This window comes from Cynoglossus semilaevis, chromosome 8, assembly GCF_000523025.1.
Source record: "Cynoglossus semilaevis isolate Cse_v1.0 chromosome 8, Cse_v1.0, whole genome shotgun sequence".
In the NCBI taxonomy this organism is placed as follows: domain Eukaryota; kingdom Metazoa; phylum Chordata; class Actinopteri; order Pleuronectiformes; family Cynoglossidae; genus Cynoglossus; species Cynoglossus semilaevis.
In genome coordinates this window covers 23435724-23460838 of record NC_024314.1, presented here as the reverse complement: position 1 = coordinate 23460838, position 25115 = coordinate 23435724, and the positions used below count along the sequence as shown (strand labels likewise).

The 25115-nt window shown below is 42.7% G+C and overlaps 1 protein-coding gene across 1 annotated transcript; it reads right to left on the bottom strand.

Moving 5' to 3' along the window:
* Window positions 1-8607: 8607 nt before the first annotated feature.
* On the bottom strand, window positions 8608-24874 carry gpr37b (G protein-coupled receptor 37b). Its single transcript, XM_008315764.3, has 2 exons — window positions 23446-24874; window positions 8608-11255 (listed from the first exon to the last, which is right to left on the bottom strand). The coding sequence occupies exons 1-2, from the start codon at window positions 24490-24492 to the stop codon at window positions 10437-10439; spliced, it is 1866 nt and encodes a 621-aa protein (XP_008313986.1). The 5' UTR covers window positions 24493-24874; the 3' UTR covers window positions 8608-10436.
* Window positions 24875-25115: the final 241 nt, after the last annotated feature.

Genomic DNA, 25115 nt, shown 5'->3' with positions numbered 1-25115 from the left:
CTAATGCTAAAGTAGTTTTCAAGACTTTTCGTGATTTTTTATTTAACCACCTACGCTGTTCAGGATTGACGTAGCTAATGCTAGTTCTGGTGTCCGTTGTTTGTTTTTTTTTATCTTAAATTGATTCCCTAGTCTTGAAGTGGTCGCTGCTAATAAAGCTACTAAAAACAAACAAACTATTTTTGTCAACTAGTCGAGCAATTTTATTTTCTTTTTAACAAACTTTCTTCGTTCATCGACGTCACTCAATACTCGATGCGTAGCTTCTTTGCAACTGATTCGGGAACTTTAGATGCATTACTGGCATCTGCTGGGCTGGAGTCTAAACGTCAGCAATACATAGGAGATATAAGATCCTCTCTGAAATTAGGGGGAGATGATTAAAGCATGAATAAAAATGTCTTAAATTAAATTTGTAAATTTTTTTTTGCAAGTCAATGGCTACTGTACATTCACTTCTTATATTAAACACATCAGATCTGTTCTGAAAAGGCATTTGATTCTGGACTCATTGCGTGTATGGAATAAGGTTCGACCTCACTGTGATTGTAGCCCATGCATGAGTGGGCAAATGCTAAATGGCCTGAAATAATACAACAGTCTTTTGGTTTTATTGGCGACTTAAAGGGCTGCACGTAACAAGCACATGCACCCATGTCTGAGTGTCTTCAGAAAATTTTAGTTTAGGCCTGATGACACCTTAGATCAGGTGAATGCACTGCTGAATGTTTCTGAAACAAAACGTATCCAGTGATCTTTGTTTGAAACAGTGCGAGCTTTACAAAACTGTTACTCTCATCACAGAGAAGGAAAAATGCCAAAAATTCAAACAATAAAGAAAATATCAAAACATAAATGCATTTGCCATGCAGCACACCATCACAAGCCCCTCCCCTCCCCCCTGGGTACCACCGAGTTAGTGGAAAAACCTTTTTTTTCTTTTGGTTAGAACAGGGCACTTTTTATAAAAGCACTTTCATTCCACTGGCACTTGGGAGGGTCCCCTGGGAGGGCCCCGCCCCGCACTTTGGGAAGCATCTAGCTGGTGGAAAAACCTTATTTTTCTTTGGTTAGAACATGGCTTTAAAGCACTTTTGTTCCTGTGACACCTCGGTGCTGCAGTTTTTAAATCTAACATGCCCCGTTTCCCTCTGCCTTCCTCAGTTTTTTATTTCCCCAAAGCAATTTTCTTTCCCTGTCAGATAAAGTTATCCCCTGGACTCCCACCACAAACAGCCAGCCCACACTGGCTCCAGGAAAAGAAAAAAACAACCTCTATTAGCTTTAGAAACACTAGTCAAATTAAAACCAGACAGCTGCACACATTGGAGTGATTCCTCCCCAACTCTGATTCTATTCCAGCCTTTCTCTATTCAGAAAGTGAAATATTTATCTCGTCTTTTCCACGACACTGAACCGGAGTTGACTTGTGTTGGTAAATTATGTATTTATTCCACACTTGACCAGCAGGATCACCCTGTTGCTTTTAAAATGTATGAGAGGACACGGTGGTGCTTTGGAGAAGATGAGAGATGAATGGTTGGAGGGGCAGGAGCGGCGGAGGAGGTGGGGTGTGTGTTATTGAGCAGTTGCCAGTGGATGATCTGGATGTGTCTTTGAACCGTCTTCAAAATGAAAACCTCCACTAAGCAAACACTTAAAGGCAACACTGGCTCAGTACTGCAGTATATGAAAGACCTGCAGGTGTCACTACACGCGTCCATCTCCATATTACTACATGCAAATGGGACCATTTACTGCAGCTGCACTGCATAAACACAGCTAACAAACATGCTGACACCAGCGATTTAACCATCCGTTTAATTCTGATTATTCAGTTTTAATTATGAGTCAGATTTGAAAACAAGTCAAACAAATCGTCCATAAAGGGTTGGCCATAGGCAAAATAAGGCCCGGGGGGCCTGTTCCCTGCAATACCCACGTTTCTCTAATAGAGGGCGTAAAAAGGCTTAACACATTTTAGCATTTTAGTCTTTATCTTAGTTCACATGAACTCTCCATCTCTCTGCTCCTGACCCGGCCTTTTAAGGACAATCGTGGCCCCAAAAAATCAAAAAGTTTGCCCCACGCCTGGGTTAGGAGCTAGTTCCCCTCCAAAATGTGATGATTTATATTTCATGTATGACGTTATATACTCATAATAAGTGACTATATTTATTTTAAAAAAAGATGGGCTGGAAGTAGTGGCCCTTCAAGATGCTGATTTTAATGCAGGGGTGGTAAGAAAATGAATCTCATATTTAGAAACATGAGCTACACCTTTGCTAGCAACATATTTCTGGGAGCATTGAGCTGGAATTACAGTAGTTTTTAGGGAAAGGGAAAATACACAATGTATATCGTTGAGGTCAATAGATGTTTTAAAATGCATCAAACCAAAGTCAACTGGAAAAAATGAACCCAAAGCCAATTTAATGTGGTCCTTGTCAGCCAGGAAGGGATTTGGATAAAAGGTGCAGTGCCCCTCTTTGACTTTGCTAAAAAACCGTTACATCATTTCTCCTCCTCGTTGTGGCTTTGTTCAGCGAATCAGCTCAAATTGTGAGGAATAAACGACCAAACCCGGAACAGAGCAGGTCGTATTTTATTGAACAAGCTCAAAAACCTGCAGCTTTATGACCTTCCTTTGGTTTACTTGGCAGCAGCTGACGCTGACACTGCAAACATTTTCTCATCATACTAAAACCTCATCCACTTCCTCTGTTTTATTTTCTTATTCAATAGCAGAGGGCAACTGAAAAAAACCAAACAGTGATTGGTACAGAAGCGTACAGAAGTCAGATTTCTCAAAAAGAATTTCTCAACAAAGTCTGCATAAAAAACGCCACTCTGTCTGTGGCAGAGCTTTTCATTCTACGTCAACAATGCAGGCTTGTTGCCGCGGAGCGTTGCGTTAACTACATCCAGGACCTGCAGTGTGTCGAACAATAGACGGGATAATAAAGTCACAATGAGAAAGATCTGAATTGGAACTTTTGTTTGATCGTGAAAGCTCTTTGCTTCGATGGGAGGTTGAATTGGGGAAATGGTTTTTGAAGACACTCGTATAGTCAGACAACAAAACAACAAACAGTGTCAGAAAGAAAACAGAGACAGCCACACACACACACGCACACACACATGCCTGAAAGTTTGGTACTGATTGAGGGTTGATTGAAAGCAGTGAGTGCTTTGGCAGGAAGAGAGTTTTGTGAAAATGAGGGGAATAAATTACACACGCTGTCAGTTTTTCTGGGACAAGAGGCTCAATCCACACGCGTGTACACACACAAGCACACACACACACACACACACACACGTTTGTCTTTTCAAAATCACGGGACAACAAACTGACACGCGTGCTGGTGATGGCAGCAGTACAGGTGCTGTGTAGCATGAACCTCCTGAGACAAGAAAAATAAATAAAAAAAAGTGTTCAAAAATGAATGAAAACAGAAGTATTTCTGCTGGTACCACAGCTCACATACCTGTATTTTCTCCAGGTACTTTTCCTTAAAGTACACACTGCCCGAATACAGTGTCTTGACAAGGGTTTGTCCCTCAGGATCCCTGCATCCAAAGAGTGAGGCAAGAGCGGAAGTGACCAGGTCAAACTGTCTTTTAGTCAACCGTCCCCAAATTCAAATACAATATTTGCAGTTTTAAAAACTCATAATACTTTAACTTTACTAAAACTTTTGTTTTAGTAGAGAGTAGCTTCTAGTATCCAAAAAAAAAAAAATCTTCTGTTTATCTTCAGCGTGTGGCTAATTGTGAAGCCATTCATTTCTCAGCATCAAATGTTTTATAATTAGACTTTTCTTGTTCTCGTTGATTGGACGACACCCTGCTGGTGAGTACAAAAATATGATTTGGCAGCAATGAACTGAAATCAGGAGAAATGTGCAAAAAAAAAAAAAAAATCTATTACATAAAACACCAGGTCAATGGATTTAAAAAAAAATGCCATCAAATGTCATCGCAACAGCTGTCTGTATCCAACCTTTAAAAAAAATGCATCATTGGAAGAAAATCCCAAATCACCTCCAAAAATATTAGTCACCAAAGATAAATTTATGGCTTTATATGAACTGGGAGACAAAATATGGGGATAATAAAATTAACATATATATATATAAACGTATACTAGTTTATAAAATATAATTATTTCTGTTATTCAATTGTCATCGCAACAGCTGTCTGTATCCAACCTCAAAGTAGCTGCCCGTTTTAAAGCGCCACCTGTGGTTAAGTTTAAAACTTGAGTAATACTAATTGTTCAGTTATCACTCGGTCAACAATCAAATATCCTCATTAATGTCCAATAATGGTCACATACACCTTTATTTAGTGATTTGCGAATAATGTCTATTGACTCTGGTCAAGGTTTGTAAAATAATATGATAAAAAATAAAAAAAATGTAAAAAACACTGGGAAACACTGCTAAGTTAAACAATGACATTTTTCCTCCCTTCCTCTTTTTATTTATTTATTTATTTTTTTACAGTGACTGAACGTCATCTGCTGTGATGTTTACACCTCTGATTAACTGTGCCAAGTGTTAGCTTTACTCTGATTCACAAAGACTTTGTGATTACTGATAAATGATTAATTCTATCTCAGGTTTGTCATTTTAGGTGAGAATCCTCAGAGTGACCTCTGGGGGGCTGGAGGGTGGGGGGGTGAGGAGGTACAGATCATTTTTAGTTCCTCTGGAAACATTCCGTTTCCTGCCCATTGCTGTGGACCACAGCTCCGTGCTTCTGTCACAGACGACACAAACAGTTCTGTTCTCTGTTCTCTTATCGCAGACCCAGACCTGGAACATCGGTGGCTGTCGTCACCGTTAGCTAACACTTTGGAACGAGCGGACAAAGAGATGAAAGGAGAGATGGATGAGTGGGATGTGTGAGGAGAACAGAGCGCGGTGATAAATCACTGATGAATATTCTCTGAAATGTGAGGAACAGAAAATTACAGCCTCGTAGAACCGAAATCAAACCATTTAGACACAATCTACGTTTTTGTTTTTTGTGTGTCTGATCTGGGACAGAGTTTTGTGGAGTGTGGAGGTTGTTCGCCTGTTTCAAAAGAGAGAAAAAAAATCTTTCATTAGAGAGAAAAGGCCAAGGCAGTTTAGAGATAATTCAAGCTTTAAAGTGAGTCCTAGTGTGTGTGGAGTCATTTTGACTTCAAATTTTCTTTTACCACCGCTGTGAAGTCTTTAATTGGTCTGTTCTCTTCATGTTCGTACACTTCGCTGGCAGCCTCAGCCACACTTTAAATAATATATATTTTTAAAGAATCCCTACAGCCTGGTCAAACTTTCTATGTGTCTGTTTTCACGTAGTTTCATCAGCCACTGAAGTGCACGCTCTGGCTTGTACGCCAGCCCACAAGGTGGCAGTATCATGCAACTACAAGATTATAATTTTTAAGCAGAAGTAAAGTAAAAGTGTTCGTTAGGAGAATGATGACAGGACATGGCAGATTAATGATGATGATGATGATGATGATGAAGATGTGCAGTCGGTTTACAGGTACTGGAAGAAAGAGCAAAAACAAATGATTAAGTTTCATGCACAAACACCAATGTGTTGAATATGAAGCCCTCTGTTAGTGAAGTGAAACAGAAACAAACTCAGGTGAAAAAATTCTCAATACAGAAATAAAACCCACCACAGCTTTTGTACATTTATGATTTTAATATACACTTCTCATGATAAACGTCTTTTTTGGCTATATAAAAAGCTACTTAGAAACAGGTGACTAGACGTTCAGACAGCGGTCGGCCGCGTGCTAACGTGTCCGGGCCGTCAGCACCGCACACACGTTTCGCTCAGGTCGAAGAGGAAACTCACAAAGTTAGGAAAGAAAACGTCTCACGGCGTGATTTACAAGAGTTACGTCACCCACAGTTTGAACCACGCTACTACACACCAAGCCATTTAAAATGAGCTATACTCCCGGGGGGGGGGGGCAGAAAAGGAAGATCATCAGGTAGAGGTCAGTTTACACCCATGATAAAAGAAAAAAAAACCATCCAGACTTCAGCCCAGTGAGTGGAAGTGATTCAATGTGAAAATGGCTCCAGGTTCCAGGCCATAAAAGCTAATATGTGTGGACAGGTTTACATTCTCGCCCTGATAGTGGTGGTAATAAAACAAAGTTGACAAACACACTGCAGGGCATCATGATGCAGAGATTTTGTGCTGCTGCCCATTTCTCCAGCAGAGCCGCCGGCGGTGCCAACGTGAGGTTGTCTCCACCTGGATCCTTGAGGCTCATAAAGTTGAGTTTATTACTGGAGGCTGTTGCTACAAGACAGGGCAGAAACACGAGAGGTTTGTCTTTAAAGAAGGTTTTCCTACAGCTTCAGGCAGGAGAATTTTAGATTTCTTAAAGGAGACATATCGAACAAATGACATTTTGTTGGGTTTTGGTACAAATATTTCAGTACTGGGTACTCCTGAGTACACCCACGTGTCATTATTAACTCTATTAGTAAATGTTTGATAATCCGCCCAAATGAGATGTTTTGATTTGACCACATACGTGACTGCTAGCCTACGACACTCCAAAGCTAACAGAGCTGCTCAGTTAGCACTAGTGCTAAATGAACATGAGCTATATTATGTAAACACCTGAGGTACCAGTGGGTTGTAAAAGTACAGCTGAAGTAACCACCTGCCACTGAGAAACATCCAGGTTCATATAGACGTCACGTTAATATTAGCATATTTAGCATATGTCCACTTTAAGACTCCCTTTAACACCAGCCACAGTGAGATTTAGCACCAACCTTTATGTTAAGTTCAATTGAATACATAAAACTACAAAATCATTGTTAATAAAACCCCAATTTTTTCTAAGATTTGCACTGCTAGAGGTTGTTTTTTATTTTTATATAAAAATCCTTAAAAAGTATTAGCATCTTTTTGGTAACAGGGTTGGTATAAACATAGATTAAAACACCACTGGGGTGATGATATGTTTACATTTATGTGTTCTCTAAAGTCTAAATTTCAGTTCAGAATCTATTCTTTAAATAAAGAACAAACCAGACGGGGTCTTTTTTTAACCCTAGAGGACTGATGGAGTAATGCAGTTGTGGTAGACAAACTGATTTTAGACATTTAATACCAATTAAGTCCTTAAATTTAGATAAAGATATTCCATGCCATTTCAGACTTTTTTAGGATCCTGTGATTTAGTCCTGGACAGTTTCGAGGCCTCCTTAGTCGATGCGTTCTTGTGTGTTCTCTTTTCCCTGTTCTGACGGAACTGAGGGGCAAACTGACCTCCACGCTGAGAGACACCCGGAGATACTGTGCTACGACCACAAGAGCACGAAGAGACAGACACAGAGAAGGTGTGTTTGGCAGTGCAGAATCATATGCCAGAGACTGATCGGAATATACAGTACACTAACCCACATCACACCTGGGTCATCACAGGCTTCACTGCTACAGTATACTGTACAACATAAATATTTGAATAAATTAATGGAGAGAAAATATTAAAACTCTGACGAAGGCCTGGGAAATTATCGTACATGTTCAGGTATCTACACTGCTGTGAGGAACAATCTTGTTTTGACCCAGGTCTGATCACCGAATTAGGATTAAGAAAACAGATTTAAGGTAGAAAAACACTTTAGTCAGTTTATACACGGTGGAAATCTCGTCATTGGTTCTCCTTAAAAACACAAGTAGTTCAGCTGGAGTATCTGAGTATCTGACTCGAGGAATTGTGGGTAAGCTTTGGCTAGTTAGTCCTGACTCACTAGAAACAACGTCAGCAGCTAACTTTTCAGGGAAGATGACGACACAAATCGCTGCTAAAGTTTAACCAAAATAAAACTCGTTGCTCATGCTAGCATTAGGTCAAAGTCCGGAAATGATTTGTTGGAGCTAAAATTGCAGTGATTTCACAGAGTAAACATTTCGGATTTTTTTTTTGGATAATTTTAAAAAACAAAATAGTTTTGTTCTACTTTGGCATATTTTTCTTGACATTTTTCCATTTAGAACAGTCACAAGTAAAAACAGTTTGTATATTCCTGCAAAATACATATTTTTTTCTTTTTTTAATTATTGAAAAGATCGCTGATCTCAATTAATCGTGATTAATCAGGATCAATCCACAGCAACACTGTGATGAATCAGATCAGATTTAAATGCCTTATGTTCCTTAAATGTTCCTTAAATAAAGGAACACATCACCTGGGTTGGGAAAATACCAGCTGGAATCTTAAGGTCAAAGGTGAAGCTTTGACCCACTTTAAATCAATCAGCAAATTTCAATTTTGAAATTGCAGATGTGATTTTGCTGTGAGTCACGTTTCGTGAGTCAATGTGGTCGTAAATGAAGTATGTACTACACTGTACTGTGAAACACAGTAAATACAGAGTAGCTCTTAAACAAGGGCCATTAAAGACATCTATGGATCTGTCCATTGATTTCTCCCCCTCCTGGTTCTTGACTATCATTTATATTTTTGTCAGAGAAACCGATGGCTGTAATCTGTCTTCTCTACTGTCCACATAGCAACACACTGAATTACTTGTGTTTTGAAGTTGGACCAATGCTTTGTTTTGTTTTTTTTTGTTTTCGTCCAAAAGAGCACCAGAGATACAGTGTACAGTATTTATACCCAGCTGACAGCATGGGCTGCAACATGATAGCACAGCTGAAGTGCAGACGTCCATTTTCAGTCCGCTCCACGCCCACGCCGTCCCTTTTAATTACATCCTACTTCGTCACGTTCCATTAACCTGCTCCGTTGTCTTCACCTCTCCTGTGAGTTCACTGGGTCTCAGACTTGATGCTGCTGTTGTCCTGAGTCCAGCCCAGTGCTGTGTGGATAGGTTTTCATTATACAGTGTCTAATGAAGATGTGTACATTTGTGTTCTTCTGTGTTTTTTTTTCTTTCCTTTTTTTTTCTCATCGTGCAATCTGTCATTGCCGCCGCCGCCACGTCCTCCAGTTTAATTATCTGAAGCCTTGTTCAGATGTGAGCACCATATGAAGCGGCTGTAGTCCGTGAAGCCGGTCCTGTACAACTGTAGGCAGTGTCTGCCCCACTGCATGCTGGGTTTGAAATATTGTCTGAGGTTGTCTTTGATTAATAGGCTTCGACCTCATCGTTTCATCGGTGACACGTCGGGAAGGCAATTTGCAGTTCCATTTCCCCGTATGCAATATTTATGATGGCCACGATCGTTGATCATTACGAACGCTTTTACTCTTCGACCACGCCTTCGCTATCATTTCTACATGGCACAGCATAATTACCATCAGCTATTAGTGGTTGAACAGACTAATCAACAAGTCAACTAGCTGACTTCAGTTGTCGTAGACAAGTCGCTGATCACATGGTTTGGACGCCATTGATTTGAATCAGGCATGGGCAAACTAAGGCCCAGGGGCCGAATGTGGCCCGTTTGGCTTTTTAATCTGGCCCGCCAAACTTGTCCAAATGATGTTAATTAATTTCTATTATCATTTACTTCTGCCTTTTCCCTGCAATGCCCACATTTCTCCAATAGATGGCGTAAAAAAGGCTTAACTATTTTAAGCATTTTAGCCTTTATGACTTTTACATGTCATTTATTTTAATTCATACGAACTCTCTATTTATCTGCTCCTGGCCCGGCCCCGCCGTCAAATTTTAGGACAACTGTAATCCGCGAGAGTTTGATTTGAAATTGCATTACTTTGCCTAATGTGGTGACAGAGGGTGATAATGGGGGAGAAGCAGTAAATGCTGAGGTGGGATTTGTGGGAGGGGGGCTTTTCTGCAGGGATTTTGAAAACATTTTGTCCACAGTGTCAAGAGGAAGTTAGCTAACTGGGTGGCTACATTTTGGGCAGGTTGCTGTATTGGGACGCACAGCTATTGCATGAAGTTAAATGACTGAAAAAGACTTGTAGAGTCATCAGCGACTAGTCGACTTCAACTGGGATTACATCACGCTAGAGTCGACCCGTCACCTGCGCATCACTGAGTCCAGGAGGTTCATCGCAGAATCGTGAAGAAAAGACTTTTGGAAAAACTCGATTCAAGCCTCCAGACGTCAGACGAGTGTCCAGAGATGTTTTGGCGTACAAGGTCAACAGGAGGGAGGTTTGTAAGGTTTTAGGCAGGATTGTTATGACCCTGTTTTTAAGGAGCACCACAGGGCATGAACAGAACCAGGATTTAATTTTCTCTTAGTGTTCCTCGGACATTAAAGTTACACTGTTAACGTTAGAGTAAGAAGACTGAGGGTTGAGGACGGTGGGACACTGGCAGTACTTGATTATTCAGTGTCCAACTCCCTTCTGTGACCAGATTAAGTAAGGCAAATGTCCCTTTAGCCCAATGTGAAAACTAATGGCCGTGGGCGAATTGCGGGCGAGGGAAAGGTCTCCTAACGTGGAATGTCATTTTTAGCAGTTGGAGCCGGCAGGTGTGTAGTTACTCAGCTCCCTGCGGATGGTGCTGAACGGGGACAGCTCCAGCTCAGTGGTGCACTCGTGTTCGTTATCGTCACTGGCTGTGGCGGAGGAGGGCGAGTGGTTACAGCAGCAGCAGCAACAGCAGCAGTCTAAGAAGGCCCTGCCCAGGGGGCGACAGAGAAGGAGCAGCAGCGCCGGCGTGACGGCGGCCCGGCAGAAAAGCAGCAGCTGTGAGAGAAGATGGAGGATAGACATGGTGTTCTCAGGGACGCCGGCCGCCATGTAGGCGGACACTATGTTGCAGATATTCTCGGGCACCACGCACGCGCCGTACACGATCGCCAAGGCGACGACGGTGCAGTTCATCTGGCTTTCCAGACGGATCTGCTTCTTGTTGCTGCGAACACTGGCCTGCTCCGCGCGCCGGATCTTGCGAGCCGTTACCAGGGAGCACCCGATGGTGAAGAGGGTGGGCAGGCAGAAGTAGCAGCCGAAGCACCACCACAGCCGAGCGCCTTCGTAGGTGAGGCCCAGGACGTAGAGCATGTCAGGGAGTGTGGTGGATATCCTGATGATGCAGCGCTCCTCGGGAGGCTCGTCCGGAATTCCCGTATCCTCGGCTACCAGCTGTCGAATGAGGAGCTCGGGGAGGGCCAGGAGCAGGGCACCGATCCAAATAACGGCGAGTTTGGCAGTCGTGGATGTGCAGTTCTCTATCATTTCATAGTACATCTGGACGTTGGTGGCTGCACGGAAGCGGTCGATACACAGTGCGCACAGGGTGAAGGTGGTCACACCCAGAGATGCCACCTGGAAAAATGAGCAAGAAAACATTTATCAGAATAAGAAGTTACTTTTCTTTTTTAAATGTACACACATTTATGTCATGATTGAAATCCAGCAGAGATGGTTCAACATCACAGGTAATGGATCCAAGCCCATAAAGACAGATGAGACGACAGCTGCAGCCTACAGCAGACTGTGATAATCTATAATCATTTTCTCAGACAAGACGAGCAACAATGATGCAGTCAAGGTTGTCTCCGCCCTTATCGCCCTTGTATAAATTGTCAGACATTATCTGGCACACAGTTAAAGAACAACTGCAGACTTAAAAACAAAGGTCTTTCCTCCTGTTCACATCTCGGCTGTCAACACGTCAACATGTCGAGAATACGTCGACCTTTAGGTGCAAGAAATAGTCGAGTGATTCTAGGAGGCTGAAAGAGGGGAAGAATTTAAGTTAAGAACAGGTAAGTTAGCTAAACGCTCAGATCAGTTGGAATCAAAGTGGGGTTTGGGGCCCTTTAGTGGCACGCAGAGGTATTGTAGAGCAACATTTATATTTATATATTTATATATAAATATATATTCATTCAGGATTCAGTCAGGATTCACTACTCCCTGTCTGACAACTCTGTTCTATTTGTTTTCCTCCCCTCCTCTGTCTTCTCTGTACACCTCTCTCTCCTCTCTTACCTCCCTGACTCCCTCCCTTCATTTTAAATTTAATTTCAGCGGCCAGCTTTCCAGATGGCCCCAGTGAGCGGGGGCTTACGTTGCCCAAACACATACTTCCTGGACAGATATAGAAAGACTCAGACACACAGCACGAGCTAATGAAGGGCGACCAAACGGAACAGAGAGGAGGTAAGTGGGGGGGCGAGGGGGGGGGGGCAAACCTCCCACAGACTCCAGGGACGAACAATAATTGTGATCAATGGGACTTTGTCTCCGACCGGGGGGGGTTATTTCCTGCTGTGCTCATGTCGCAAAGAGGAGCAAGGAAATTTGCATTTCTGTTGATTGGTCTACACCTTACAGATGTTGTTAGGGCTGGAGCAGAGCAGGACTCTGAGTGAGGACAGAGTTTCATGGTCTTAGATTTGTTTATCGAGACAAAACACTCACTTTTCCTTGGTACGGTACATTCTCCACTTAATTCTGAAGAAAGAATAGATTTTTTTATAAATGGCCAAATGACTTCTAATAAAACACTTGATACAGAGATAAACCAATCAGGAGGTAAGATTGTCAAAATTAACTAGTAACTCCCCCGTCCATCCACTTGAAGTTACTCACTCAATACACAGACGATACAGTTATTTACATACAAGCCCTCAAATTTCCATCTCTCCAACTCTCTCTCCAACTCACAGCATGCGTTTGTCGAGGCTTCAACTTCAGGTCAGACGGACGGCTTGCGTCAGACCAGCGTCACCGAGCACAGGACAGTAAATAAGTCTACGGCTGACAGGCTGACTGACACGACTGTCGAGTGGACTGTGAGGAACTGCAGACCGATTATTATTTCTGAGGACAAAACAAAGTTTTGAGAGCAACAAGCCTCCATCGAGTAAAGACCGAAATCCACCTACGTTATTGAGCAGAGTTTTCAGCTGCACAAACAAGTACCTGCGGTTACTTATCTTTCTGTTCCAGCCACACACAGATTTTGTTTTGTACCATGAATGTATCACAATAGTCACGATTAATCATGTTTAATCACAACCATGATTAATCGTGAATAATTGCAATTCAATCACAGCTAACCTGTGATTAATCAGATGAGTCACAACTCTATGTGAGCCAAGAGGGAAAACAGCAGCTGAAGTAAAATAGTTAAAATACTGGGAGTATTTTTTTTTTTTTGGTCTTTTTTCCTTATTTATATTTTAACTGCAAATACCATTGCCGTCTTCATTGTCCTGGTTGTAAAAACATGCACATGGTTCTTTAAATGACTAAACTCACAGTGAAACAACAATGACAATTCGTTGTTTTTTTTTTCTCTTTTAAACCTGCCGTCTGGCCCCGACGTGCTTTGTATAACATTTTTAACAAGATGAATGTCTGTTTCCGGCCAGCGAGAGATTTTCGTGGTCTGTTCTTTGTCCAGGATGAAATAAAATAACCAGAGAGAACAGATTTCACCTGCAACAGGCTGCAGATCCAGACAGGGAACAACACTGTTGCCTACGGACTCTGACTCATCCGTCAGCATGGACACCATTCACTGGAGCCGCTGACTGCTATTTATTTAATGCCACATCCCACGTACAACAGTGTGTACAACATTTACTCCCACCACAATGTGCTGGCTGAGTGGAAATTTTAGTGCTTCAATACAATGGAACAAATTGTATTAAAAAAAAAAAAACATTGACAAGTGCAGGATCAGAAATGTTTTTTTCCCCCATTAACATGTGTGTTTCCATCACTTCAGACTGTACGTGTGACCTAGTTTCCTCTTCCATAAACACACACACCTGTGTTCCCACACACACTGCACACAACAAACACACACACGTCTGAATATTGTGAATATTTCATGGCCTCAACAACAAGGTTGGGAGGGGTTTATGGGCTGTCACCGAGGACCAGAAAACCCAGCTTTGATCAGCGTCGCGGGGCGGAGGGCAAGGGCAGGGCGAACAAGTACAGCTTTGTACTGAAGTGGGGGTGAGAGAGAGGGAGGGAGGAGGAAGAAGAGAGGGTGAGGGCAAGAGTCAAGTCTGCTGAAGAAACGTAGGAGCGTTTGTGGAAGCTGGTTATGAAGATGAGGGATTAAAAAAGAAGAAAAATCAAAACCCTGTGGTTCTAAGTACCGTAAACAAGACAGAAATGTACTTCTTACTGTGTACTGCCTAAACTGTTCTTATAGGTTGAGGTTTCAGCAAAGTAGAAGTGTAATTCTTGGCCACACTTCCACATAAGTGATTCTAAAATCCTAAAAATAAATATATATTCACATTGACAGCCACTAGAGGGCACTCTAGGCTTGTGCACCAGTGTCCGCTACGACTGTACCACTGAAAATTTACATGTTTGTGACTGTAGCACTGAAAATTTACATGTTTGTTATTTTCACACTGACAGCCACTAGAGGGCACCCTTAGCTGGCTGGTGCGACTTATACTCCGAAGCGACTTGCATGTGTTTTTTTCTTCTTCTTTATACATTTTTTGGCTGGTACGACTTCCGAAAAATACGGTATACACGTACAAGAAGTACTGCAGTACAATCCTGTCATGTTCTCTGCCATGGACTTGAAAAGAAAAAATGGAAAAAAAAAAGTTGGAAACGACAGCTGCTTTCCCCTGTGACATGTGTTTTGGCTCCGATCATCCATCAGTGCAGCAGGTGAGAGGACGACACATCCCCTGGTGGCTGTTTTTAATCCCGGCCCATTACCTTTCTGATTAAAGGTCATGTGATCTGCTGCCGCACGGACCACATGTTATTAATTGGCTCCTAACAAGTTGGGACTGGAGCCCGTGCAGCCGCAGTGTGACGGCGGCCACTGTCAGGGATAATGGGAGTTATGTGGTGATGAATGGGCTGCAGTGGAGACACCGCAGCACAGACCCGCAGCACAGACCCACAGCACATACTATATAGTAATGAGGCTGGCAGACAAAGGGCTGCTGCTCCTGCTGCACTTCTCTTTTTCTAGGTTATGTGTGCAGACTCCTGTCGACCATAACTCTGAGCACAGAGACCCCGTCTGTGACAGCCGCCATCCGTCTAACAGCTGAACTCACTGTGTGTGTGTGTGTGTGTGTGTGTTTGAGCTTTGCGTTAGCATGCACGCCCATGTGTTAGCACCTATTTATGTCAGTGCACCTCCATATTGGTGCAGCATTAGAGAATCACTTTGGGTTTTATTGTGGGTTTGTGCAAATGCTGCTTATAAACAGGATGTGTGTGTGTGTGTGTGTCTTTGCACATGCACAGGGTCACGACACACACTTTTATCTCTGTGTGTGTACATCTCTGTGGGAGGAAGATGTTTGCTCTCCAGTGGACGGTCACAGAAGAGGCCAGAGCCGACATCTCTGGACCCAGTGGTTTATTATTTACTGTTGATTTTCACTGCACACAGACATGTTCCTCCTCAGCTCTCCCATTGGTCCAAAACCACACACGGAGGCTCTAATAGGCCAATGTATATTCAAATTTATCACAATGTTGACGTCACTATTATTTATTATTTTATTATTTTATTCATTTCCCCTACCGTACTGGTGAGTTGCAGTGTAACAAAAATGTGGTTCGCGGACCCACCATGGTACATGGCGGAGCTTTAATTTTGTAAAAATTAAGATTTTAGGTGTTCTTTCTTAAACTAAATGTTTGTAGCCAACATTGTTTTGTTGATATTTGAATTATTTTAGAGCATTTCACGACATTATATTAAAATATTAAATATGTAACAATTTATATATGTATATTTAGCTAGTAGGACAGCTATTTAAACACTCGCTATATATTACTGTGACACATTGTTGCTAATTCTGGCCTAAAATTCAGTAATTTGTTTAGCTAATCTGCGTCTTTCTGACCTCATATGTAGCTACTATTCACAATGTTCAAAACTACTGCGTGTCAATTGTGTTGACTTGTTAATTCTAGTCATAGTCAGTTCATCAAATCTAAGATACTGAAGCCAATTTTCTTCTGCACTGAAACTCATTATTTCTGCTTAATTCCAGAAAAGTCATTATGCCTTAATTAAGTGTACGGTGACATTTGGGAACAACCTTTATTTTTTAAAATCACGTCATGGATTCCTTTGCTTGCGGACATGAAAAATTCAGTAACTCAACACTGTACGATCATGGAGTTTTTCTTCCACTGACGCGACACTCTTCACTGAACCAACAACAGCTACGCAATTAATATTCATTATTTACATGGATGATCGTCAACTGAGTTAATTGCTCAAAACAGTGTCCCTAATGTGCGACTCGTGTTGTTAATTTGGTTATGACATTAAGACCGTCTGCTCATGCTTGGACACATCGGATCCTCCTTTATGTATAAGTTAAAGTCACTAATTATACCCTGAGGATAATTAACTTTAACGTACCTAACAATTATGAACTGGCGACTGCAGTGATGTTACAGCAGCTCTGCATGTCTGCACTCGGCATATGGGCTGCGTATAAGGGCCTTAAATTGAATGCACAGTGTGCGTGCATGTGTGTGTGTGTTTTCCCTTTAGGCTGACTTTTAATCACAGAGAGCTGATGCAGAAAGAGTGAACGAGGGCGCCCTGGGCACTGATCAGTGGAGAGAGGGCCATCCCCGCCATCTGGAAAATCAGCAAAACATACGTGTGTGTGTGTGTATGTGTGTGTGTGTATATACATAAGTGTGCTTGTTTGTGTGACTACTAGAAACTTGATAAACTGTACACACACGCTATATATCTTTACACAGTCAGGGGGATTTTTTGTTTTTTGTTTTGCCCTCGATTTAGCACTGAGAGGAGTTGGACACAGTTACAGCTAATAGTGATTGTATTGCAATTACAAACTAACCCCGTGTTTTTCAACATTGGGGTCGGGACCCTACATGGGGCCGCCTGAAAATCAAACGGGTCGCCTGAAATATCTAGAAATTAAAAAAAAAAACTGACAAAAAAATGTTTCAACCAAAAACTCTGAACTGGCACATCTTCATTGACAGCTCTGACCACCTGGTGTCGCCAGAACTTCCTAATGCCAAAATGAGGTCAAAGGCCAAAACAATAAGGTTGGGAACCACTGGACGAACTTTGTCTGAGGCTTGACCACGAGCAGCAACCAAGTTTCCATAGTCCTGAATGTTACCTGATTGTGTGTGTGTGTGTGTGTGTGTGTGTGTGTGTGTGTGTGTGTGCACAATCCCGACCCATAATTGCGATCATGTCAGGCTGATGTATGTTCTGCCATCACTGTTCTCCTGCTGGCCTTTATTGCTGAATGCAGCTCTTTCCTCCTCTGTCTCAGTTTTTCCTCCTAACAATTATTCCAACACTCTTCTCGTCGCTCTGTTGATTAAACCCACTGCACCACAGCTGCCGACACAGTCCAGCCTCTGCTGTCAATGTACAAACCAATGCAGTCAACCTGTACAACTAAGACTAGACAACCGTAGAAATAGATACAATAGAACAGTGCGGTGTTGAGCGACAACATTTAGACTGATGTATGAAAATTATACAGTATGTGGTAAATACAGCAGCACTGTTTATGCAACAGGCTCTAAAATGAGACACTGCGTCTTTAGGGAGTTGCTAATGATCCACGATGATGATTGGCAGCTGGTGGTTAATCACATTCTAAAAGCAGTGAACGCTGCTGTTATGATTCACTTACATTAGTGGAAACTGCACAGCTGCCGACTGAATTCAAATAAGACCGTGGTCATTCAGCCTGAAACAAAGTTGTCTCAGAGATCGATAGATGAATGAATCGCAGCTAAAACCCTGAATTAGAGTCTCTTTAAAAGTTTTTTAAATTGATCTTGTTAGAATCTAACTTCAAGAGAAAGAGAAAGGCTAATAGTCACAGCAGAACTATATCTTAAAATCTTAGCTGATATTGAGAACAACTAAAATAGCTAAAGAATGACAGCACTATGAACCAAAGTAAAAAAAATAGCTAAAAAAACAAGAATTAAATGCAACATTTGCAAAAATATTCAGCTAAAGTTAACCAATGAATATATTTAAATTTAAAAAAAGCATTTAAAATGTGTTTAGAAATTTTTCTTACAGTTTTGCTAATATTAGTGCTAACTCCAGCAGGAGTAGCTATTAGGTGATTAATGTAGTTTATGACAAAAAAAAAATGTTTCTAGAAAAATTCAAGTTAAACTGAAAACACTTGGATTATACAGGAAATATATAATTTCAATTAACAGTTGAAAAAAAAAACAAAACCCAAAATGCTAACTCAACGTTAGCTGCAACAAACAAAACAACCGGCTCCACATTAATACCACGTGACATATTGTACAGCAGGACTGATTATGCAGTTAGCTGTATATAATTATATGAGGTAATGTGTCTTCGGTGAGTCGCTAATGTCCCACGATGATGATGATGATTGGCAGCTGTTTATAAATCTAATTTCAACAGGTTTAATGCCTGTTAACTAGCATTAGCTGTAGCAGTGATTAGGCAGCTGGTCACTATGGTAACCCTGGGTTTGTTTTGATCATTAAACAATAATTACTCGGGTGAACAGAAGTCCTTAACCTGAGAAGTATAGATTTAATATTATCTTAATCTTATCTGACTGGTTATAACCGGTCTTAAAGTAGGACAAAACATAACAAGTAACATCTAAGACAGTTAGCAGTCATCATGCTAGCCATTAGCAATGTAGCTGCTAGACACCATTTGCTGTCAGCTGGAGAAGGACATGTTATTTTTAGGCTTTAGTTTGTGAACTTTGAACAACATATTGTTATATATAACCATATTAACTCCAGATGCAATCATTAGTTCACTGACTACGATCGAAACTGAATTATTAATAAAATTAATAGATTTTTCCAACAAACAAAAGACAGAGTTCTCACTACAGGTATTTTTTTGGTATGTTCCTTTAGAAGAGCAAAGGAGAACTACTACTAAAAAAAACCTACTATTATAGAACTATAAAAAAGTCACATCATTAATTACCTGTCTGGAATTCACCGACCTACTTCTCTTAAGCTTAACCTCATTTCCCTAGTCTGGGTTTGGTCCATGACATCATGGAGGCTGGTGGCCTTTACTATAAAGTGCAGATGCTGTTATTAACCCAGTACTTCTCAAATAGTGGGGCGTGCCCCTCTGGGAGGGCACGGTGAGGTGCCATGATGGGGCAATGGAATATGGCACGTTGGACATAAGTTGGACATGCTTGAATGATAAGCCTCCGGTCACTAGGTGGCAGCAACTCATATAGTGGTTTGTAGAACAGATAGAAATATACATGTTATCAGGTTCTCAATACTATTTTAATTCGCAGCGGTGTGGGTCTGAGGGAAGGGTGTGTTAGTTAAAACATTTCTGTCCCCAAGGGGGCGCATGACAGAAAACAACTGAGAACCACTGCAATGTGATTCTACTATAACTGGACTCAGGTACAAATATTAAACTGCCTCTTCCATGTATTTCCTATTTTAGTATTTCTATATTTACTTCTGAACATTAAGTCATGTTTTTATTCACCGCATGACCTGGCAACGCGCATCATCATGTGGCAGACGATCGTGTGTGCGTGCCATTAAAGAAGAAATCTCATGTTATTATTGATGCATAAAAGAGACCAAAGGAGCACTTTGTTCTTTTCTTTATCATTAATGTAAAAGATTAATGAGACCTGAAAACATGCTGCAACAACAATGATCTTACAAAAAAAAAAAGGCTTTGACAGAATGACTCATACGCTCCTTACACAGAGAGGCTACAAAGTGCTTACGCTGCTCGTTATTGTGTTCTTTCATCCTGCTTTCTAGTCTTTTCCTTATCAACTGCCGGAGCCGGTACAGGAACCAATTACGGTCCATTAGTTTTGCTTGATTTTTGCTGCTCTGTGCATCACTGCCCGAAGACATCGGCTAACGGCGTCAGCACTGAGGAACAGGTGCATCCCTGAGACGACGCAGCCCCGGCGTCGGCTCCCTGCTTCATTCTGTGCAGCAGTCTGACTATTTCGCTGCCGTGTTAGCACACCAGTCACACCCTGAATTGCTTTCTCTTCGGGTCTGGGTGAATTCCACACACTACTTACCCCAGAATATTGCAATACGTATTGAAGGCAGCGCAATAGAGGTCTGAGTGTGAGTCTGTTTGTTGCATATGTGACTGTTATGGTGATTTTTTTTTTATGGGCCCCAGGGAGGGGGTGTGAGCTGCAGGCTGCATTAACCTTCACTTGATGAGTGTCAGTGTTCTGAACGTTAATAAACTGAGGAAACAAAAGGGAAGCTAAAGAAGAAAAGATCAATCATAAACATGTCGCAAAGAAGAAGAACTTTTGTCAGTATTTATATCTAGTAATGTTGGACTAGACCAGGCATGGGCAAACTAAGGCCCGGGGGCCGGCTGTGGCCCGTTCCGCTTATTAATCTGGCCCGCCAAACTTTATTTATATTGTCATCATACTTCTGCATTTTCCCTGCAATACCCATGTTCCTCCAATAGATGGCATAGAAAATGATAAGAGGATTTTAGTCTTCGTTCACACAAATGCTCCATATATCTGCTCCTGACCTGGTCCCCCTGTTCAGTTTAAGGACACGCCTGGACTAGACAGTTGACTGTTTTAGTCATGTGTTTGTCAGGGTTAGAAGTTCAAACCATTCCCTTTTGATTTATTTTCTAAGACAAAACACAAATGTATTTTTATGCCGTTTATTTGCTTTTCTCTGTTTCCTAAATTCTGGTTGTGACCCTGGCCTGTAGGGGGCAGTAATGTACCTGGATGTTACCATTGGACAGGCACAGAGGCATTAAAGATAAGACTTTAACCAACTAAGTCACAGCGCCTCCTATCATTACTTGGCAAGCAATATTTCTGATTAAACAATTCGTTTGTACATATACACACAAGTCACAGCGCCTCCTATCATTACTTATTACTTAAACAATTCGTTTGTACATATACACAACCATGCCATGACCAGCAGGTGTCACTTGTTGACAAACGCACAACACAACAAATACAAACCCTGAAGTGTACGCAGTTATTAAACCTTTAAATAATCTCCTCTGTGGTTCTTCAATAATTCATATGCGATGTCACAGTAGGGGAGGCTGTTTCTCTCTAATCCTTGATAATTAAAACATATGATCTCACAAGGTACTGGTGCCATACTGTGCAACAGCTAAGATGGCAAATGAGGAAATTGTTTGTGATCATTCAGGAAGGTTCAGTGCAGTAAATGAGCTTCGTGATTAACTTGTGAAAAAACAATGTTTTTTTTTTGTTTTTTTTTACTCGGGCTGCAAATACACGCTGCAACTCTGTTGGTGGTCGACATGAGCTAACAGGTAGCTATTTCTGTTCCGTTTCTCTCTCCGCTTCTCCGAGTCTATTTCACACCTGATTTATTCAACTTTACGACAATAATGTGGCACAAAACAGTCGCCGTCTGTGTCTGTCTGTGGAAAAACACACAACAAACGGCAGTGGGAAGCCACCGGGGGAGGTAGTACAAGGACAACACAATACTGTTGACCTGCTCGTATTACCACCTCATTATGTGACGTCCCTCCCTGTCTGTGGGCTTCTCTGGAGAATGGGGGTCAAAGTTGATTTCACCTGCTCTGCCTGGCTGCAGAAAAACATCCCTGCCTCTGCTGTCTGCTGCGGCACACACCTCTCCATCTCTCCCTGTCTGCACCTCAAACACCAGCCATTAGCTCCAGCCTCTACAGCCGTGTGTGTGGTGCAGTCAAATTTAATCAGACATCTCCGCTCGCTGTATTTCCTCTTGCACAAAAGGCCGTTGAATACAAGCGTACAAGACCCCAGAGCTGGAAACCTTATCTCTACACACAGGCCTGTTAAGGATGAACGTCACGCAGACAATGCTGCAAACCTGTTCACCAGCGTCCCCGTCACTACTCGCCCACTTTGATGGGAGTGGTTCCATGTAAGTGGGCGTGAAAATGAGCCGTAAAGCCCGGGTCTTAGAGACTTCATGTACGGGTCCTGCCAACACGCCTGCAGGCTGAGGTGAGGTCGTCGGTCTCCAGTAGCAGCAGGTGTAAAAGTGACAAACAGAATGCGATCGTAGCCGCGTGACGTGACACCGTAGAGCCGTACTCGTGCGCTCTCGGTCCGCCGGAGCTTTGAAAGTGAAACTCGACTCTTGACTGTCCATTCAGGAAGTGAAACCACTCTTTCACAGCCCTGCAGCCACAACAGTGTGATGTCACTCAGTGAAACTAGGGTGACATCACTAAATATTTAGACAACATATCAGAGTGGGAAAATAATCTGTAAATTATTGTGCATTATCATACTCTGGATTCAGAAAAAAAAAAAAGTCTGGACTTTTAATTGTTTTTGAATCTAGGTGAACGCCTAATTACACTTGCGCTAAATAAATCAGTTATCATTTTAAGGCGTGTCCTGTAAATTATTGTTTCCCAAAGACTGGGTCGCAACCCTCAAGTGGATCGCAAGAGTCTTTTTTTGGGTCGTCTCGCATCATGTTTCCCAGGAGTTTACGAATAATGTCTATTGCCTTGGGTCGCGAAGGTTTGTGACTTTTAAAATATGGGTCCCCAGAAAAAAAGTTTGGGAAACACTGGTGTAAATGACTAATGAGAAAAACCAAAGGAGTCCGAGTGGATATTTATCAAAAAAGTTAGAAAGATCTGTGAGGTGGAGAATAAAGTAGAAGAGATAGGAATTTGACCAAAGTGACCAAAGTGAATAACTCTATCGCTGCATCCTCACAGAGTGTTGGAGTAAAACGCTCTGCCGCGATGCTTGACTTAAACAGGAATAAAAACCATATAAGGAATAGTTAATGTGAAAAGTCAGCTTCAAACCCTGGCCAAAAAAAACTGTGGTTCAAAAGTGTTGAAGAACTAGATACAGAAACAAGACGCCAAAACCCCATCAAGTCCAGAACAACTCCAGTAACAACAAATACACATGTAAAACATTAGCCTACAACCTGTGGCTAGCTATCATTTAGCTGTCATTTAAGACAAACCAATAAACACGATGGTATCGAGTTTCTGATTTGACATGTTTTCCTCGTGAAAGACGCTTGTTTCTCTCTGAAAAGTAACTCAAGAGACATTTATAAAACCAAACTGTTTCACTGTCAACTTTCTAAGTCTTTGGCAAAATGTGTTTTCATCAGAGGAATTCCTTTTATGCCTCATCTGAAGACTGAAACTCAGTTACTTCCAAATTCAAGTCCAATACGAGTTTTTAAAACTTTGAGATTTGCTCAGATTTCAAAAACATTTTCTTCTTATTATTATTCACTTCTGATGTTTGAAATCCTTATCAATTGTAACCAGTTCCACATTTGAGTCCAACAGACGAGGTGATGGAACACATTTTGAAATGATAACATCTGTCACTTTAGCACTTTATGACTGAACCTTGTAATATAAGATCTCTAAATAAGGCAGGTGAGTTTAGATATTCTATCCTTGTTTTAAAATCACGTGCCGTTGTGTACATGAGACCCCAACACCAGCAGTTACCTCCACGTAGGGCACCACTTTGCAGGTGAACTCTCCCAGCAGCCAGGACTTGGTCAGCTCGTGGAAAACCACCATGGGGAGGCAGAAGAGGATGAGGACAAAATCCCACACGGCCAGGTTAGCCAGCAGGGAGTTGGAGATGCTCTTCATGTAGTAGTTCTGACACACGATGCACAGGATGGCGATGTTGCCGGCTATGCCCACGAGGAAAATAATCCCGGCCACACAGGTGATCGCGTACGCCCCAACGGTCTCGCTGGTCACGGGGTAAAACGGGTTCTTGATCTCGTTCCCAAAATCCTGGGGACTCGGAGGAGTGATCGGAGTGGCGTCCCAGGGGTTCTCCTCCCTGAAAGTGAAAAACTCTGGTCTTCTAGTGAAAAGGTCGAAGGGCACGTCTGTGGAGGTGAGGGCCAAGGGTTTGGGGATGGGTTCCCACGGTGACGCGTGGGGTTCAGCCTGAAGCATTGCCCCTTTGTTCAGCCTGAATCGCCCCCTCTTCTGGGCTTTCTTCTGCTCATCTTTTGTGCCTCTCTTGTGCCTGTCGCCCTCATCGGGGCCCCCTCCTCCATCTCCATCTCCCCGGCCCATTGAAGAGGACTTAGCGGCATTGTAGTGTCCACCTGCTGGCGTCCTCACAGTACTAAGAGCGCCATTCAACTTTGTCCTCTTACTGTGACGGCGCGTCGCGTCCCAATGCGAGACAACGTCCAGATCCTCACCGGGCGTCACTGTCCTGTTAAAGTCCCGTCTGTTGTGTCCGCTGCGCCTCGTCTCCCCCGCAGGGACTCGTTTCCAGGGGTGAGACGAGTTGAGGGTCCCTCTGGAGCCTGCCAGAGACGCACCTGTGGCGGATCCCGGCGGGAGCGCACGGTCCCTGGCTCTGTTCTGGTGACTTTCGCGCAGTGACGCGTGGAAAGTCCTGCTGACGGAGCGCGCGCCGGCGGTTCCACCTTCATTAGTCCGCACTTCAAGATCATTCCTCAAGGATAACAACACGTGTGCGTGTGCGAGGAACACCAACAACGTCCCAGGCTGTAGAACCATGATCCTGGAAATACGTGAGCGCGGCTGTAATCGTCACCAGTGCATCCTCGGATGAAGGCAGCGCGGAGCGGACTCTTCGGTTCAGTCAACACCCATGATGGAAACGGCACGAGGAGCCGCGGTCAGACGGAGAACACAAGTTTGAACATGGGTCCAAGGTCTCAGTGGTGGTGGACGATGAGGCAGCAGCTGCAGAGAGACACAGAGAGAGAGAGAGAGAAATAAATCCGGCTCTGAAGACTCCGTGTTACCAGACTGGAGGACGCTGAGACTGTGAGGGCTTTATCAGAGGCGTGTGAAAAAGAAGGAGCCTGGTAGTTCAGTGGGCTGGGTCAGCCGGAGGAGGCAGCGGCAGCAGCAGCAATGCGGTGCAGCTGGGTACAGAGCTAGATAGGCTGTGGGGACTGGAGTAGAGGTGTGTGTGTGTGTGAGAGAGAGAGAGAGAGAGAGAGAGAGAGAGAGAGTGAGAGAGTGAGGAATCGTCTCCCCTCTCTGCTCCTCGTCCTCTCCTTTCTCCTCCCCGAGTACAGAACCGTGCACTAGAAGAAAATGGACTCCCCTGGCGGATAACCCCGATCTGTCACTGCTCATCCGTCATAAACACATCCAGCAGCCCCTCTACC

Bases quoted from the DNA above. Each gene is read 5' to 3' on its own strand.
- gpr37b (XM_008315764.3), bottom strand. From the start codon at position 24,492: ATGGTTCTACAGCCTGGGACGTTGTTGGTGTTCCTCGCACACGCACAC. The intron at 11,256-23,445 runs GTAACTGCTGGT...TCATTTTTCCAG, and splicing joins AAGTGGTGCCCTACGTGGAG to GTGGCATCTCTGGGTGTGAC.